General features: G+C 39.9%; 1 protein-coding gene across 8 annotated transcripts in view; it reads left to right on the top strand.

The window, feature by feature from the left end:
- GRIP1 (glutamate receptor interacting protein 1) overlaps window positions 1-18,489 on the top strand; it is a 370,250-nt gene that overhangs the window by 336,185 nt on the left and 15,576 nt on the right. For 5 of the 8 annotated variants that reach the window (XM_033117398.1, XM_033117397.1, XM_033117400.1 and 2 more), the window contains 4 exons: window positions 9,468-9,624; window positions 10,451-10,562; window positions 10,701-10,745; window positions 15,256-15,489. In XM_033117398.1, the coding sequence (XP_032973289.1) occupies window positions 9,468-9,624; window positions 10,451-10,562; window positions 10,701-10,745; window positions 15,256-15,489 (548 nt within the window). The remainder of the gene's footprint in view (window positions 1-9,467; window positions 9,625-10,450; window positions 10,563-10,700; window positions 10,746-15,255; window positions 15,490-18,489) is intronic. The other 3 variants (XM_033117401.1, XM_033117399.1, XM_033117395.1) reach the window with 1 other exon arrangement.

Genomic DNA, 18,489 nt, shown 5'->3' with positions numbered 1-18,489 from the left:
AGAACAGGTTCCCCAGCTGAAGGGCCAGGCAGTTAACCAACGGTGCAGCGTATTACTTAGTTATTGAAAAGGGGAAAAGGATGAAGTAATCAAAGCTGGTAAAGAAAGAAGGAATGTGTTCAAAGTTTCACAATGGGATGGATGACTCAATTCTATTGTGTAGCCCTAGGATGCAAACTTCTTCCGGTCTGCCTCTGGGTCAGCTTCTTCCATTTCCCATGCTCTATATTCGTGCCCTTCTGGCTTATATGCCCTTCTGGCTTATCAAACTCTTATGCTTTTGGCCAACCTTGTCTTTTGCATTCCTCCTTCTAACTCTGAGAAAGCCCTATAATTGCTTCCTTGGTGTTAGCATAGGTCAATCGATACAAGAGGAGACTTACAACTTGGTGGTACCTGGACTCTGTCATTCTCATGGACAATGAGGGTCTTGTGATGGCTGTAGTTCTTGACTCAACTCAGGTTAGCTACATTTTTGTCTTATCCCATCAAAATCCTTAGATAGTTCTCTCTTTTGAGTTCAGTTTTTCAGCTTTATTGAGGTATAGTTCACAAATAAAATTATATGTATTCAAAATGTATACTGTGATGGTTTGATATACGTCTATATTGTGAAATGATTACCACCATCAAGTGGATTGGCACATCCACCAGCTCACAGAGTGACCATTTGTGTATGTATGTGTGATGAGAATGCTTAAGATCTGCTTTCGTAGCAAATTTCAAGTATACGGTACAGTATTATTAACTATCGTTGTCATGGTGTACGTTAGATCCCCAGAACTCAGTCATCTGTGCAAGTTTGTACCCTTAGATTAATGTCTCTCCATTTCTCCCATTCCCCAGCCCCCGCTAACCACATTCTACTCTCTGTTCCTATGAGTTTGACTTCTTTTTTTATAGGTTCCATATATAAGTGAACTCATATAATATCTATATTTCTCTCTCTATTTCACTTAGTATTAGATTGGTGCAAAAGTAATTGGGTTTAGAAGGTTAAAAGTAATTGCAAAAACCGCAATTACTTGTGCACCAACCTAATATATTGTCCTCCAGGGTCATGTTGCAAATGGCAGGATTTCTGTTTTATTTTTGGCTAAATAATTTTCATATATATATAGATAGATATATAGATATATACTATATATACTATAGATATAGATAGATATAATATATAATATGATATATAATTATCTATCTATCTATCTATATATATGTATATATATACTATATTTTTATCTGTTCTACTGTTGACAGATACCGAAACACTTAGGTCATTTCCATGTTTTGTCTATTGTAAGTAATGCTGCAATGACATGGGAGTGAAGACATCTCTTCAAGATATCTTCAAGATACCAATTTTATTTCTTTGGATGTATACCGAGAAGTAGGATTGCTGGATCCTTTTTGAGGTCATTTTGATCATTTGTATTCTCTCAGGAAAAAAAAAATCCAGGTTTTCAAATGTATTTGCACACAAGTAAGTAATCTCTTGTTTGATTCTTTTTATTTTCTAGGTTTCTATAATTATATCCCCAATATTGTTCCATATTTGGTATATTTGTGTTTTTATTCTTTTTCCCATGATTATATTGGTAACAGTTTATTTTTATTTAGTATTTTTCCTAAAGAACTCATTCTTGCATTTATTTGTTAGTTCCACTCTGGTTTTTTAAAACAAATTTTTGCTTTTAATTTGATTAAGTTTGTTTTGTGGTTCTTAGATTTTGTTCTGTTTATGACTTGAATTGGATGCATAATTCATTTGTTTCCATGCTTCCATGTAGTTCTCATAAAGATGATGATGACTGACAAAAGACACCAACATGTACAGTCAGAGAGTCCAACTGTTCTTTCATGTATTTAGGGAACACAACATAGTACATACAGAGAGTAGCACAGAGTGGGAGACTCAGCAGTATTCTCCCCGTTAGGGGGCTTTTTATTCCTATTCCATTTTTTAATATATACAAGCTTATATTTCATCTCCTTCTATCATCTTGTCTTGCCCAGTTTTCCTTGAGCTCTTATATCTCTGCTTTGATCTCTTACTTTATAGAGATAATGGTTTCAGTTTGTATTTTTTAAGTTTTGAGAAGACGTATTTGATTATATTTATCATTTGTTCCATGGCAGCCTTTTTCTTATAAGTATCCTTCATCTGCTGTTGCTTTGTTTTTGTTCCTTCTCTCTCTTATTTTTGATATTAACTTGATGTAGATTAGATATGGATATGGATGTAGATATAGATATAGATACAGATATAGATATCTTATGCTAGTTCCTTTTAAATTATTGCTCTTCTTTGAATGAGATGATTTCTTCCTGAATTGGAAGTTTGCAGTAGGTTCTGAGACAGATAAGTCCAAGCCGTGTTCCAGGCTAGCAAAACTTACCGTGTTCACAGTACCTGGGTGACGAGTACATGCTTCCTCAGCCAGCAGAAATCAGCAATTACAATCTACCAGCGCTGCAGCGTTCCTCTCTGCTAGGCTGCCTCACTGACAGATTGCTTCCTGCAGTCTGTGGCATATCTGTAGGGGTTGTCGTTCAGCCCACTTCACTGGCTTTACCCTCATGCCAAACTGGGTACTTCCTACCATGAGTCTATGCAATCCATGCTAGTGTACCAAGCAAAGCATTGTTGTTTTGCCTCATGCCATGGCCCCTGATTTAGAGGACTGGTCCCTCTCTGAAATCGCTGGCCATAGGTATCTCCTCTTGACTTATTGGAACCCCCACCTCACCCCATTCGACTTTCATAGAATTTGGTAACTTTCCTTACGTATAATGGTTTGAGACTCTAGTTTTGCCAAAGATGGAGTTTGCATTCTATTGTTTTGTCATCGCTTTTTGTTTTGAGGTGATTTCTGAGAGAAGGTAGAACTGCTCTGACATTATAAAACTACGATCTCATCTAAACACCTTGAACATTTCTTGGCAAGAACAATTACAAATAGTTACACAAACATAGGATTTGATTTTCTGATTCTCAACAAAATTGGGTTCTTAGGAAACAAATTTGGCAGCGAATTATCTGACTTGCTTTCTTAGACGAAAAGTGGCTTCCAAAAATGAAAATAATGGCAGGAGCTACAGTCCCAAAATTGTAAAGTTGAAGATTCCATTCCAAAATCATTCTCTGACTTCAGACTTCATATGTGAACCAACATTGTTTAGTTCCCTTTTCTAAATTAGTACTGAGTGTAAATTAAGAGCTACAAATGGAAGGTATTAATCTACAAGATATTGTGATACTGAAAACCAAGTAGTACAATGTGGGAGTATCAGAATTTTACAAAAATCTGAGGTGTAGTTACCCTAAAAAAAACATTATTATACCAATATTCCATCAACTTTCAGAAGTATCTACAGTACCTACTTTCCATTATGTAAATGTATAAAACATAACATTACTCTCAGTGAAGGGAATCTAGACCGAATCTTATACCTTGTGTCAGTTTGTTTGGGCTGCTATCGCAGAATACCGCAGACTGGTGGCTAAAAGAACAAAGTTGATTCTCATACAGTTCAGGAAGCTAGAAGTCCAAGTTCAAGGTATTGGCAGGTTTGGTTTCTCCTGAGGCTTCTCTCTCCTCAGTTTGCAGATATCCATCTTATTCTCACTGTGTCCTCACATGGCCTTTCCTCTGTGTGCACATGTCCCTGGTATCTCCTATTTGTGTGTGTCTACATTCTTCTTATGAGGAAATCAACCAGATTGGACTATGGCCCCACACCATGACCTAATTGAACTTAATTACCTCTTGAGAGGCCCTACCTCCAAATACAGTCACATTGGAGGTTAGAGCTTCAACATATGAATTTTGGAAGTGACACAATTCAGTCCATAGCATGTCTAATATTATGATACAAAGTGTAAGACCAGATATTAAAATCTAGGTAGGAAGGAAGGGACGAAGGAACGAGGAAGGGAGGAAGGGAGGAAGGGAGGAAGGGAGGAAGGGAGGAAGGAAGGAAGGAAGGAAGGAAGGAAGGAAGGAAGGAAGGAAGGAAGGAAGGAGAAAAAAAAGGAAAAAAAGAAGGGAGGAAGGAAAAGAGAAAAAGAAAAAGGTAGGTTTCCAGTTCTAAATAAAAAGAGTAATTACTTAGGAAATAAAATTTTTTAAACTATTTCTATCTTTCATTTTTTTAATCAATTTAGTATGTAGACTCTAGTTTCCAATATCATATCTGTATTTTAATTTTCTGTGTTTATACATCATTCAGTAAAAACAAAGCCTGTATTTCTGGCAGTTGATTTTTCTCACACCTGGGCTGCCTCGTTAATTCCATTCCTTCTATGGCTTTTAAGTTTGGCTCCTGGTGTTTTTCAGAGCCTGTTAAACTCTTCTCAACCATGGCAACCAGATTGCCTTTACCTGAACTTAATTTCCACCAAATATTTCCTATTTTAAATCATAACAGCATCATCCACCTGCATCACCTAAGGGTTGAATTCACCTACATATAAAAGAAAATCCAAATGATGGTGTTTAAACAAGGTAGAGGGTTGTTTTCCTCCCACTGTGGTAAAGAGCCTGGAAGCGGCAGGGAGCCCCAGACTGTCATCAGGACCAGGCATTCTCCTATAGCCTACAAAGTTAGCATCTCCCGTGGCTCTCCATTGCCACTGCCTTTGTTGTAAAACCCCCATGAGGTCTGCAATATTTACTTCCTCACTCATCTCCTTCCTTTGAATATCTTACCACTCCACATTACTCTCGGTGACCTTTAGAAAACTCAGTCTAATTTTGCCACTCCCTTTAAGAAAAACTCTCTTAATGGTTCTCTATTGCTATAGGATAAAGTCAAAGGTCCTTAGTTTAAAACACAGAGTTCTTGGTAATCTCACCTCCACCTACTCTATCAGTCTCTTCTCCTGACAGTTCATTGGAATACCTTTTACTCCACACTACCTGAACTTCTCACTGTTCTCTAAGCAAGATTTGGTCCTTGGTACCTTGATAGCAGTGGGTGTTTTAATATATTAGTCCATCTCTTTCTTTATCAGATCTAGAACAGTTGAAAAATAGCAATCGGAGTCAGCTATGGATTAAAATATCAACATTTGCTTGTTTGTTTGTTTGTGTATGTATGTATTCATTCATTCATTTTTGCCAGGAAAGCTGGATTGGCGATTCAGCCAGAATCAAGATTGTTATTTCTCTACCCCCAACCCACGTCTAGAAATTAAGACATAAATGAGGAAGATGTCAGCTCTACAAAGCAAACTGTAACACAGCATATCTGTTGAATTTGAATTTGGTTCAGCAGAATAGAACTTAAAATCCTAATATTAGTGTCTTAAATCATAAAGAAGTAGGCATGTCAGGTATAAAACTTCACAGCATCAGAAGGAACCCTGCTCTTAAATACTTATTCTCATACTTATCCTCTACTATGCTTAACACTTGGTTTCCATCCTTAGGATTTGGTCCAAGGATCCATCACGTAGTCCAAGATAGTTACTGTGGCTCCAGCTGTTTTCATCTACATTCCAGGCAGCAGGAAAGAGGGTTGTAAGGAGCCTTCCAGAAATTCTATTTGCATATCATTGGCCAGAACTTTTTACATAGCTAACACTTAACTTTGGGAAAAGATAAGAGATACAGTCTTATCCTGACAAGTAATATGTCCACCGCCAAACCTGGTATTCCAGTACTAAGGATAAAGAGAAAAATGGGTATTTTGATTGACTGCAGTCAGCTAACTGCATGGTCTTGATCTCCTTGCTCTCTTTGAACTCAGAGAACCCCAAGAGTGGAACCCCGTTTTGCTTATCTCAGTGCAGCAGCAGTGGGAGAGAATGAATCTAGAGAAAGCCAAGAAGGGGCCAATTGTAGGTGCCCAGTATTCATTTCTAAAACTCGACAACTATGTAAATCACTGCTCCTTCTGTGGGGAAGGAATAAGCACCATGTGGGAAGAAGGACCAGAATATTCCCAGAACGCTGCTCCTTCCATAGACGTGAAGAAGCAACCCACTGAAGACAGAGCATTGTTTACCCCGACCAGGCCGGTCCCAACCGCTCCTGCTAGGCGTCCGTTGCCTCCCCCAACACCTCTACTATTAGAGGCCCATTTATCCTCGAAGTCCAAGCTGACATGTCACCTTTCCTTTGGCACCTTTCATGACCCACATTCCGACCCCCAAACAGGTCTCTCTTCTTCCATATCAGTGTGCTCAGACTAAAAGGATAACACTCTCCCCTGCTTTTAGAATGCTCTCTCTTTATGACCGTTTCTCCTCTCCTCTCTCCCATATATAGATACTAAATTATGCAGTTTTTGAGGACAGGAATATAATTTTATCTTTGCATTTCAGTTCCTCCTATAATACAGAGGTGCTCCAGTGCTTACTGAATCAATAATGTTGACGCTTTCCTCCTTCCCTACTCTCCCAATTTTATAATAAGGAAACGGAGATTTTACGAAGTTGAATAGCTTAGTGAATAATCCAAGTAATGGACATCAATTGTTCATTAAAACCTCCTTGAGGTCTAGGCAGGTTCTTAAGTGTTTGTGTACATTATTCTCCTTAGTTCCCATGTCAATCTGATGAGACGGGTATCATCATCCCTATTTTATACTGAGGCACATTGGCCCAGGCTAACCAAGTGAGGAAGTGGCAAAGCTGGGATTTGAACCTGTGACTTTTTCTTACTTCAGTCCCATGCGAGCACAGCATGGACCAGGCCCAGGTCTTCTGAGTCTATGAGTCTATAGCTGACCCAAAGATGTTTTAATTGTATCCCTTTTTCATGTGCTGCCTTGTTGTGATGCAATAGTCACATAACACGGCTTGTTAAGACCAAGCATGCTTGGTATAGCTAGACATGCCATTCAAGAATGGCATTTTTTTAGTAACAATGCTGCACATCGGTCAAGCCCATCTGCCCCCGTCACCAAGACCTACTTGCAAACAAAAGTTGGGAGGAAAATCAGAAAGTTAATCTGTCCAGTTTAAAACACGTTGGAATTTCTCCCAGGAGCTGAATGGTCACGTGAGTTAATGCTTATCAGAAAATGTTACCCCCAAGAGGACCCCACCATTTAGCATTTGGCTCTTAGGTTTAAAGCCAGTTAAGGAAAGTGAGGAGCAGGCTTCCCTTAACTCTTTTTGTATTGCAAAATGTGAGACCTCGTACTTGGGGGTTGGTTGGTTTGGTTCAGGAGAAAATAGAGAGCCTGTCAGAGGAGCCAGGAGAGATGCAGTGTTACCCCGTCACTCTCCGAGAGACTCATGCGTGTTCTCTTAATTCACCACTTTTGACAGAAAACTGCACATTCATCATTCACGACTTCTTCCCAAATGGCTAGCCACACTCCCACTCCTGCAATTATCCTGGAAAGGAAATGAGATATTGAACTGTAAATATGTCCTCTGCTCCAAAGACTTCTAATCCTTGGTAGCCTAACACAGAAGTTTCATAGAGTATTTCCATCATGCAGCTGTAGGCATTCCAGGGCATTCTTGAAATCAAATCCTTTTGATTAGAGCATTATCCTTTATACATCCTGCTTTCTCTGGGCTGTAACTAATAGTAAGGATGGCGTGATAGAATCTAACAAGTCAGGGGAACGTGAACGAGGAAGACAAAGCAGGGGTGCCGTGGAGACAGTTATCGTATGTGATCCGAGCATTTAATTGTCTGTCAAAATGGGGACCTAGGCCTGTTTGCTAATTGTTTTTAAACACAGTAAGAAATACATCTTATATTGCAACCCAGTACTCACATGTAAACACACACACACACACACACACACACACACACAAAATGGGTCACAACCTGAAGTGGTAGATAGAGCTGGGTATGGTGGTTACAGCACAAGCTATAGAGTCATTAGAGTCACACCTGCGACAAGGCCCTGCTCTCCCATTTGAACCCCCTCAAAAGAATTTTGGAAAACTGTATATACTCCAGTCACACATTTAAAGTTGTCATCTAAATGTTTTTCTTCCAAAATTTAATTACTTGCCAGGACCTTAGAATTTCCAGCTTGTTGTAAATATGCTTTAAGTATATCTTTGTCAAAATATGAAGCCAATGGTTTAGCTCAGAATCGTAAAAAATGTCCATTACATAACCTAATTGCCAAAGCCATCCCTCACTGTCTCACCTGTCAAGCTAACCAGACTTAACTCCCTGTCAGAAAGGAAGTCAGTCTTCATTTTGCTTTTCAAACAAACAAAATAAAGTGCCCACCTCCTAATACTTCTGCATTCTAATTCTCAGATGCAGAGAGGTAGATGGATGAGAGAAGGTAACAGCCTTGCCATGAGTCTGTACTCAAGGTTGAAATAAAGCACTGCTCCTCAGAGATCTTCCCTCCGGAGTGAGACTTTTCCAAATTATCCCTTGATTTGGCACCTGCTAGTTTTTATATCCCAGGGCCACCATTTTTTTAAAGGTTTGAGATGGGTGAGAAATGGCTTTCATTTGCAAAGGGGCAGAAAACAATTGTGAAAGGGGAAGTGTGAGGGAGAACTGACAGATCTCAGACTCCTGGTACTTTATTGGCCAGGTCCGTTTGGGGGAGAGGTGCGTATGGAACTTGAGGATGTGGAAACTGATTCTCCTAAATTTATGACTGAAACCCCCAAGGAAGTTTGCAAATGCCCCTTAGGTACTTGAACCCCTGTTGTAAATAAGCCTTTAGTATCTTCATCTGTAAAATGAAAATAGTAAAAGTAGCTACTTTGAAAGGCATTTATACAGAATATAACTAAGGCTTTCAAATAAGCAGTTGATGAAATTCTGGGTGCAGAGTAAGTACCCAATATGAGGTCACTATTGTTACCATTGTTTCTGTTACCCAACCCCTCTGCTTGCTAACAATGCGGTTTCTCACTGGCCTGAGTGGTCCTCAGGCCCATCCCTAGCATGTACGGCCCCAGCCCGCATATCCAAGCTCGGTCCACATCCCTGCCGACACAGCCCCTCGGCCACTTCTAGAGCCTAGAACCCACATCTGGTGGCAAATTCCACTCTCAGAAGACACGTGGGTAAGAAGCTTTCACACAGGTTGGAAGTGAACACAGGGCTGTCTGGGCAGGAAATTCAGGACTCTGGCTTTCTGGAACTTGCTCTAAAGGGGCTGGATACAGGTCTGCTGGGCACATCCCCGTGGCCCAGTAGATTTCTTGCCTGGAATGAGTAGGGCAGAAGCCATATAAAGCACAAACCCGGTGCAGTGCTCCCTCCTGCTTAGGTCTAAAGGTCTTACCTCAGAGTTGTCGTTCAGGTTGATTGTGAATGGGATAAGATGTGTGTGGATGTGTTTTGAATGTACGACCCATATTATCTTGATGGCCTTTATGATCCCAAATTCAGTGTAAGTCATCCGCCTTACACAAACTAATGGAAACCACAGAAAAATGCAAGTTACTGAACAGACCTCGCTTGAGATAGTCTCAGAAACAGAATATAATGCCTTGTTTTGTGTTTGTGTGTTTGTTTCAGGCACCGGCTTTCAGGCCTCAGGATACAATTTTAACACCTATGACTGGAGGACTCCGAAACACAGAGGCAGCTTGTCCCCAGTTACTAAGCCTCGAAGTCAGACTTACCCAGATGTGGGGCTGAGTAATGAAGACTGGGACAGGTCCACAGTCAGTGGGTAAGGCTCTGGAATTCAGCAGCATTGGCTGTGTTCCAACCACTTCACGGTCTTTGGGGCAGATCTGAACGTTTGTACATCCCATGGCACATACTTCTACCTTTGGCTTCCTGAAGCGGTTGTAATCGTCCATGCTGGCCCCATGGCAGGATTTCTGCCCAGTGGGAGCCGGGGGCCCCACCACGGAAGAGGGCAAGAGCTAAGTGTCCCCTAATGAGAACCGTGATAGCACGTGGGGGAAAGTCTACTTCTAAAAACTGTGTCCTCGCTCTGTGACAAGTTCCCTCTTCTTTCCTTTAAAAAGTAGTAGTTTCATATTAACTTACATTGAAAAAAAATAGAATACAATAAAAAATACATCTAGGGTCCCATATTTTTAACTAAGATATATTTCAGCATTTTGTTCCTTCCCAAAATATTTGAAGAAAATTCCTAAAATGTATAGCACTTTCCTGATCTATACTGATGTTTATAATACGGTGGGGAAAACATATTTCTCTCTCTCAGAGAAAAGTTTGATTTCTCTTTCCCCTAAGTCACTGAAAGACATTCCCACACAAATGCCACGTCAGTGCTGCTCCTTCAGCAGTAGCCGTGAGGGCTCTGAAGTTCAGTTAGTCAGACCAGGGTCCTTTTCCGACACACTTCGTGTTTCCTAAAGCAGCCTTACCTTGGAGTTGGCCTTACTTGGAGGCCACAGTTGGAAGAAAGCTAGATCCAAAATGGATATTTTTCGTATGAGATGAAGGAGTTTCTGGATACAAAAAAAAAAAAAAAAAAAAAGTATGTCTAACAAGTTCTTAACCAAGACTGTTTTTGGTGACAGTTTTACAGGGGCTCCTGACAGTACAGAGGCCGAGCAAGAGGAGAACTTCTGGTCCCAAGCGCTGGAGGATTTAGAGACCTGCGGACAATCGGGGATCCTGCGAGAACTTGAGGTAACCTCTGTCCTGCTATTTACTTTGATTGTTTCTACATTCATTTTTCTTTCTTTCTTTCTTTCTTTTTTAATTTGGTCCTTTTGAGTTTGCATTTATCACACCAGTTCATTTAAAAGCTTTAACCCCTTTCCACAGGAGAAAGCTGACAAGCGTGTGTCTTTGAGAAACATGACTCTCTTGGTAGCTACCCTTTATGTTTATATTTTTGCTTGTGAAGCTGCCTCCCCTGCCCTCTTGCCTTCTGGACAGCAATTTGATTTGATACAATGCAGTTGAAAGTATTATTTTCCCCATTTTCACCCCCACCCCAAGCTGACTGACTTGTGGCTTCTGCCATCGCTCCCTGCTAACCCTGACTGTATCTGTTTGCCACCAAATCGCTAAGGAGCCAGCTAAGTCCCCCAGCAGTGGCACATTTCATTCCCTTAGTTGCTTTAGAAAGGTTTCTTTGGCATGTTTTCATTCGTACCTGGTACAGAAATTAATTTGATCGTGAAGAGGAACATAAGAGGAAATTTTATTTTATTTTGTTTTGCCCTTTAAAATAGATAACAATGCAGCTGGTGCAAAAGGCCAGTCTGTGGTTTAAGCAGCCAAAATGCTACACAGTGCTTTGCTGTTAATTGCAAATCCTGATTCCATATAACTTAGTGTGAACTTGAGGAGTCACCGTGAGATGGAGTGTAATAGCCGAACTCCTGGTGAGTTCTTTAATCAAAGCCATGAAATTGCTGACGGTATTCACACTTTGGTCTGGGAAGTCCTGGACTGTTTCCTTTTATGTTCTTTTAAGTTTTCTGAGCTGTGAAAAATAAAGTGGCAAAAGTCTCATTTTTATTTTGACGTCATACGAGGTCCCCAAGTCACCATAAGGAATGTGAATGGCATAACTGGGTGAACTCTTGCAATTCTAAAATGATTACTCATCTTTATATTATTTTGCTTCTCAATTGCATGTGTGGATATTTTGTGTGATTCTGATGTTTGTGAATCTGCAAAGAGAATTATAAAAAAAATATATTAGTTTGACATTGTAAACATCGTAGTATTACCTGGCATGAATTCCAGCTTCAGAGCATAGTTAAAGGACCTGGAGATGGATAATCCTACAAAACTTGAATAAATTAAGATGGTAGCAATTGATTCCTTTTTATGCAACTTTCAAAAAGTGTTAAATGCTTAAGTATCAGCTGCCTTATTTAAACTTTTACCACTTCCTGTCTGTAGAATGATCAGCAAAAGGGGCCCACAATGAATAATGAACTCAGTCCACAATTCTTCAACATACTCCTTCTTTTCAAAGCATATTTGGCTCATATGCCTTTTTCATTTTGCACTTTGATATTTCTTTTTTGAAGAAGCAGCTGTTTTTTCTAATAGCTCCTTTTACATTATGTGAAACGAAGGTGATGTAAAAAGTAATACGATGAGGTGTTTTCACCCAGAAATTGAGTTATCTAATGAAAACAACATCGTGAGCATATAAGTTATATTGCAACAGCCTATAAATCTTTTCTAACATAGCTTCAGGCAGGTGTGACCCTTGAAATTATAAATCCAGAAAGGAAATGGGTTGAATTTATAAGTCAAAGAGAAATTCAAGTCTTTAACTAGGAAAAATGATTGGCAAATCCATAAATTGGAGCCTTATTTACTCTTTCATCACAAAGAATGTTTATTTATTAGTTTAAATGAACTCTGATCCCTTGATTACAAATGCTACTATGCAAAAGATATTTTTCGAGCTAGGTTCCTGCATAGAAAATTTACATCCAGTACTAGAAGTTAAAGTGTATTACAACTAATAAATGTCGATTAGCTAAAATGAAAAAAGACTACAACTGAAATGAAAGTGAAAATTATACTAGTGGGTTTCCCCATTGTTAGCAATAATTAGTTTTCAACTTAAGCACTGAAAAATGTACAGTTTTAGCAAAAGAGAAAAATTCTAACTATGACTTTGGACAAATTACTACATCTCTTTCAGATATATCTCCTTTAAAATATGGGGTTTATAAGGAGCTAATGCTTATATGGCACTTAACACAGAACATGGCACTTCACAAATGTTCAATAGAAATTAATTATTATTATTTTTGCCATTTGCTTTATTAATGAACACGGCTTTTACTATTTTTGTTCAATGTAGGAAGAAGGTTTAAATGTCAACTAGAGAGCTCTGAACATACCTCTTCTAAGATGTATGTATGTCAATTATCTCATTGATAATTTAGAAAAAGAAAATCATAATTATAAATTATGAACTGTGCAAAATAAACATGGTCAATAGATTCTCTTGGAGTCAAAACAAATCCTAGATAATTTAAAATATTTTTTTTAACTTTTTATTGTAGTTTTTATATTTGTTTTAATTTTTATATTTCTTTGAAGATGGCAGTAATTCAATTAAAGTTCACTTTAAACAAAGCAATCAAGCCATCCATTGAAAACTTGAACTATAGTTCTTCTGAGAATATGCCATTGCTTCCATCAGAACCCTTTCTGGGTTAGTTTGTAACTTTTGTCGTGGCTAAGGCTTATCAAAGCAGAACTGTTTTCTCCCAGTTGTAGTGATTAAGTATTTTACTTCCAAGGTGTTTCCTGCTGGTCCCATGAAAAATGAATATAAAAAATAGATGTTAACAAAGCAAATAGCTAGTCTAAGTAGGAAAAAACAATAGGTGGATGGTCACCACAGCAAGAAAACAATCTTTGGGTGCTATGTGTTATAGTACATTAAACAAAGAAATGATACATGTGAGTTAAGTGCCATAAAATAAAAGGATGTCCCATGATAATAACAAAGCTAGTATTGGAAAGGTTTCCATTGTAAAAGGGCATTTATATGAAATAAACCAAAATATGAATAATCCACACTGGTTTAAATGTAAAGATTTTTTTTTTAAATCTACTAAAAAGTCAGTTTCATATGTATCAACCTAATATTTGACTGAGAAGCAAATCAATACAGCCTGGTAGTCAAGAATAAGGGTTCTAGAGTCAGATCATTAATGTTTCAATCCCAGACTCTTGGGCAAGTTGCTTACCTTATCCAGGCATCCCTTTCCTTAACTGAATAGAGAGGTATAATAATTATAATACCTACCATATAAGCTATCATAAGTATTAAATGATATTCTCAGACACACGTATATGTGGTACTTAGCACATGGTAATGCTGAATGATCAGGAAGGTTTGTTTGGCTTATTTTTTTTTTTTACAATGTTCTTTTTCAAAACTATCATTAAAAAAGAAAACTGATCAAGTTAGGATATTGAAAAATTTACTTGTCTTGTTTCTTTTTCGACAGAGATGTACATATATGTACATGTGCGCCAACAGTTGGCTGTCATTCAGAGATTTTGTTAGTGGTATACTATGTATCGCTGAACACCAGGTGAATCTTGGAATTATAAGATCTTACATAATAAGTGGAAACTCTACTCTCTTTGCAGGGCTCCCTCCTGATCAATAATTTCAGGTAGTGCCCTTGGCTCATTTGATACCTATGTGACCTTGAGGAATTCGACCTCTTTGTGCCTCAGTTTCCTCATTTGTAAATTAGGAGGACTAATAGTGCCTATTTCATAAAGTTGTTGTGAGGCTTAAATGGGTGAATACAATTCAGGGGATTCAACAAGTTACACTTCTGTTACTTTTAGCATCGATATTAATATAAACCAGGAAATCATGTTATAGCCAGTAGTACTGCATGGGAAGTTGTTTCTGTTCCCATGATTTTCAGGCAGAGTCACCAATGGGAGCTGACCTTTAGAGAATCATCATATCGAAGAGAGCAGGAATATTTTCAGAAGTTTAGCATCCTGTAACCAGGAGACATGAACATCCCCAACATGATATTGGTTTTAAAGGCTCTTTTTGTTCCACTGCTGAGACTCTGTCATATGTGGGACTTGATCTTGCCATTCCTTGTGTATTATGCAGAGAACATATTTGAAACTGAACAAACTTCCCAATTCACTGGTAAAATCCTATCCAGTTCTAAAAGCTTGTGAGCAAAGGGCTGAGTCTGGTAGCATAATAAGTGATTATTCTTTAACCTCTCTCAAGATCTTACACAAGGGCCATTTCTAAGAAACACTGACGTACGCCAAATGATGTGGTGACCTAGCTGGTCTCCGAGCTTCCAGGACAGGACCACGTGGCCAAAGGAAACTGGGTAGAAGCCCTTGCCTTTGTATCAATAACCTCATTTCAGCCCCTTGTTACCTTTACTTGGCGCTGGAGGCAGCATTGCAAAGAGAGGCAGCCTGGTCCCCACTGAGAAGTTCTTAGCTCCTTTCTGTAAGATATATCAGAAGGTTGCTTCATGAATCCCATCTTTAGAGTTCTCTCCGTGGAAAGTTAATGCTTACAATGTAGTTTACAGTAAGCAAATGTTAGAGCTTTTCAATTTGCCTTTGAACTGCCAGGGGTGGTATTTGATTAAATAAACTCAACAGCTTAAGTACTTAAATTGGATTTGAGATGTGCATTACAAATGGCCCTGGCAAAGCATTTTTCCAGATTTTCATCGTTCTGTGACTGTATCCATTTTCCAGCCTTTGGTTATGCCCTGAAGAGACTGTATTTTGACTGGGCAGAAGAAGAAATGTGCTTAATGTTGAGCAACCAAACCCTTTCCTTAGTCTATGGCTTAATTGTTTCTGAAAATTGTCAATGCCACAGGCAACAATCATGTCGGGGAGCACGATGAGTTTGAATCATGAGGCCCCAACACCTCGCAATCAGCTGGGGCGGCAGGCCAGCTTCCAGGAACGGAGCAGCTCACGGCCACACTATAGCCAGACAACTCGGAGCAACACCCTGCCCTCAGATGTGGGCAGGAAATCTGTCACCCTGAGGAAAATGAAACAGGAAATAAAGGAGATCATGTCCCCAACTCCTGTGGAGCTGCACAAGGTCAGGAAGCTTTCTTCGCTTTCCTTAGGGTCACATTTGGTAGCCACTGGGCACAGCCTGAGTGCCGGTGGGCATTCTGCTGTGGGCTCAGCCGAGGGGAGAAGCTAGAGCTTCAAGGCAGATCGTCTGAGACTTTGTTCTCTAAACATGACCTGTAGGAGGTTGTCCTGTAAAACAGGGAAAATTGGCTTTCAAGCAATGAATTTACCAAAAATGGAATTTGTGGCCAAAATCGTCTTGCAAAACTTTGAGTCTCCAGTGTCACATGGAGTTTTGATGAATTGGTCTGTTATTCCAGCTTCATTGGAAGGGAAGGAAGGGAGGATTTCCCAAATGTCGTATACACATAGCTTCACCGAAAAGAGGTTTCAGGTGTAATGTGGAAAGGCTTAGTCCTTAATTACAGACTTATCAGTAGATGGTTTTATTATTCAGGGGGACATGAAGTTCTCTTTGAGACGTAGTTGAGATGTCTTGGGTCAGGACATCGTAAGTCCTGGTTATGTTCCATCTCTACTTCAATAGTTGCCTCACTTGAGTACATGGAGGAAAACCCACGATTGCACACAGAGCTGCTGGCAGAGTTTCAACAAGGCAAGTCTAAGTGACAGTGTCTGTGGAAACTTGGGCCAAGGACACCAGCGGTAGGGAGGTGTCTCTGGTTTTCTTTTGTAGAATGAATGCTTTTGTTGTTATTGTTGTTATTGTTGTTAATACATAAGGATAGTAACAATCTCACTCCACTTTTCTTGAGAGCCAAGACCTTCTCTGTAGTTAATAATCTATTAACTTGAGATTAGTTATTTGTCTTACCTAGAAGAGCAAATACATGTCAGATGGAGGGGAGGCGACAGGCCAGCTACCCTCTTTGTCCTCCAAAGACTTCAGTTTCCCTAACCGTCTATTAAAACTAGCCATTTATTTTGCAGCTGACAAAAGATATGGTGGAAGAGAAGATAGTGAGGAAAAGTTGGGTTCTGAACTTTGTATTCCAGTTCTGGGTTCATTCTTTTGTCACTTCATTCATTCATTCATTCATTCATTCATTCATTCAATACATATGCTGTGTATTCATTCACTTAAAGAATGTGTAATGAATCCCCAGGGAGCACATAGCCTCAGGGGAGACAGTCTGAGAAACAGTGGGAAGATCGTGGGAGAAGTATGATAGAGGTAAGACTAAGATGTCTTGCGGACAGAGGGTGGACCCTCCCCCTATAGAGGAACAGAAAAGACATCCCTAGAAGCAGACGTGGGCTCTGCAGGAAAGAGGAGGTTGGGAAGGCATTCCAAGCACAGAAAGAAGCACGAACAAAGGGATTTCAGAGATTGTGGCGTAGCGAAGGGAGGCAAATATTCCAACATGACCAAAGCCTTGAGGTGAAGGAATTACATTAAGAGGAATTACAGACTTTCCAGAAAAGCAAAGAAGTTTCTGACATTGTAGGGTGAGGACCCAGGCTTAGCCTCATGCCTCAGATTAGCTTGTGACCATGAATTGATGTGTCCGTTTGGTAAACACCCCTTCACCCCCTCACACATATCCTGATATGCTAATTGACAAACACCAGTAAGAGGCCGTAGGGACTCCCGTGGTGATTCGATTGCGGCAGCTGCCTAGTCAAGGCCAATGCTGCTGTGCCAAGAAGAGGACTGGCCTCTTCTGATTCCCTCGGGGGTCTAGGAACACCCCCCCTCTTCTCTAAAACTACTGGCAGAGAAGAGCATATTTGAGAACCCACCCTCCTCCTACACCAACATGTATGGAGTGCCTACTATGTGCTATGTTCTTTCAAGTTTTAGCCCTCACAATAGCCCTTCTTAGCAGATATTTATCATCCCCAGCTACAGGATAGGGAAATAACAAGTAGAAAATAGAGTCATTTTTCTTTCTGGAGTGAAGCAGTCTCCGCAAAGGAAAATTATTGATAGCCCAGCAATAGAAAGATCTGTCTCCGCTTTCCTCCTGCACTGAAAGCATTTAGCACAGATAATGATGGTGAATTGAATATGCAAATTGTTTCAGCTGAGGTTAAAAAGAGGGGGTGGGGAACTGTGCTGAAAATAGATCGTGTTTAAAAAAAAAAAAAGCATCACCCACTTTCCAGCACATTGAGTGGCAGAAGACAGACCGGCTGGAATATTTGTTTGGCAGTGTATGAATGGGGAAGCCACAGGATTGCAGACACCCATGTGCCAACTTGACCTAATAAATGGGATGCTTCTTTTTCCTTCACTTCAGTCATTTCCCCTCAATGGTGGCGATAAGTGCGTTTCCCACATAACTTCCCTTTTCTTCAGAATTGATCCCAAACAAAATAAGACTCTCAAAAGCAGATGATGTCCTAAGCATTTTAAGACACCTGAAATGATCTAGTTAAGTGAAAATGTAGCAAAGGAGCCCGTTGGAGTGGTTTTTGCTCATACCTCAGGTATCTTTTCTTTTTCAAGTGACTTCAGTTACCCTGCTAGGCCATCCTGTGTCTGTGGTTAAGCACCCTCTCCAATTGTGAAGTGCTTGAGGAGAAATGGTCATGAGAAAAGTCACTTTGCTCAGAGCAAAGACTGGTTTTGCACATAGGTGTCTTTTGAACACTGGACGGTTACCTGACACCATAAAAAAGCACAGAAACTTGATAGAGTTGACTTATCCTTCCATTGGGGTGCTACCAGCCTGTACTAAATCGTTGTGAATATTAGGAAAAGGTACTCTTTTGGATGGTGGCATGAAGAAGGGGCCAGGGAATCAGAAAACATCCCTTCCTCAAGTTGAAGATAACCCCAGGACAGAGTGCAATGCTTGGCACGTGGAATGAGGGTGGGTTTTCAGTTCCCTGAGCCCCTTTGGTGGACCTTTCTAAATGCATCTAGTGCAGACATTCCCAAGGGGCTGCAAAGACCAGAGAGGAGAGGCTTGATGAGATAAATAGCATAACCTTCTGTACACACTTGGTATTATTTTCCGGTTGCCATCTTTCTCATGGCTGTTGGCCAACTGGT

Source organism: Rhinolophus ferrumequinum, chromosome 10, assembly GCF_004115265.2.
Source record: "Rhinolophus ferrumequinum isolate MPI-CBG mRhiFer1 chromosome 10, mRhiFer1_v1.p, whole genome shotgun sequence".
Classification (NCBI taxonomy): domain Eukaryota; kingdom Metazoa; phylum Chordata; class Mammalia; order Chiroptera; family Rhinolophidae; genus Rhinolophus; species Rhinolophus ferrumequinum.
Note: the sequence above shows the minus strand (reverse complement) of the source record. Positions and strands in the feature narration are given on the sequence as shown.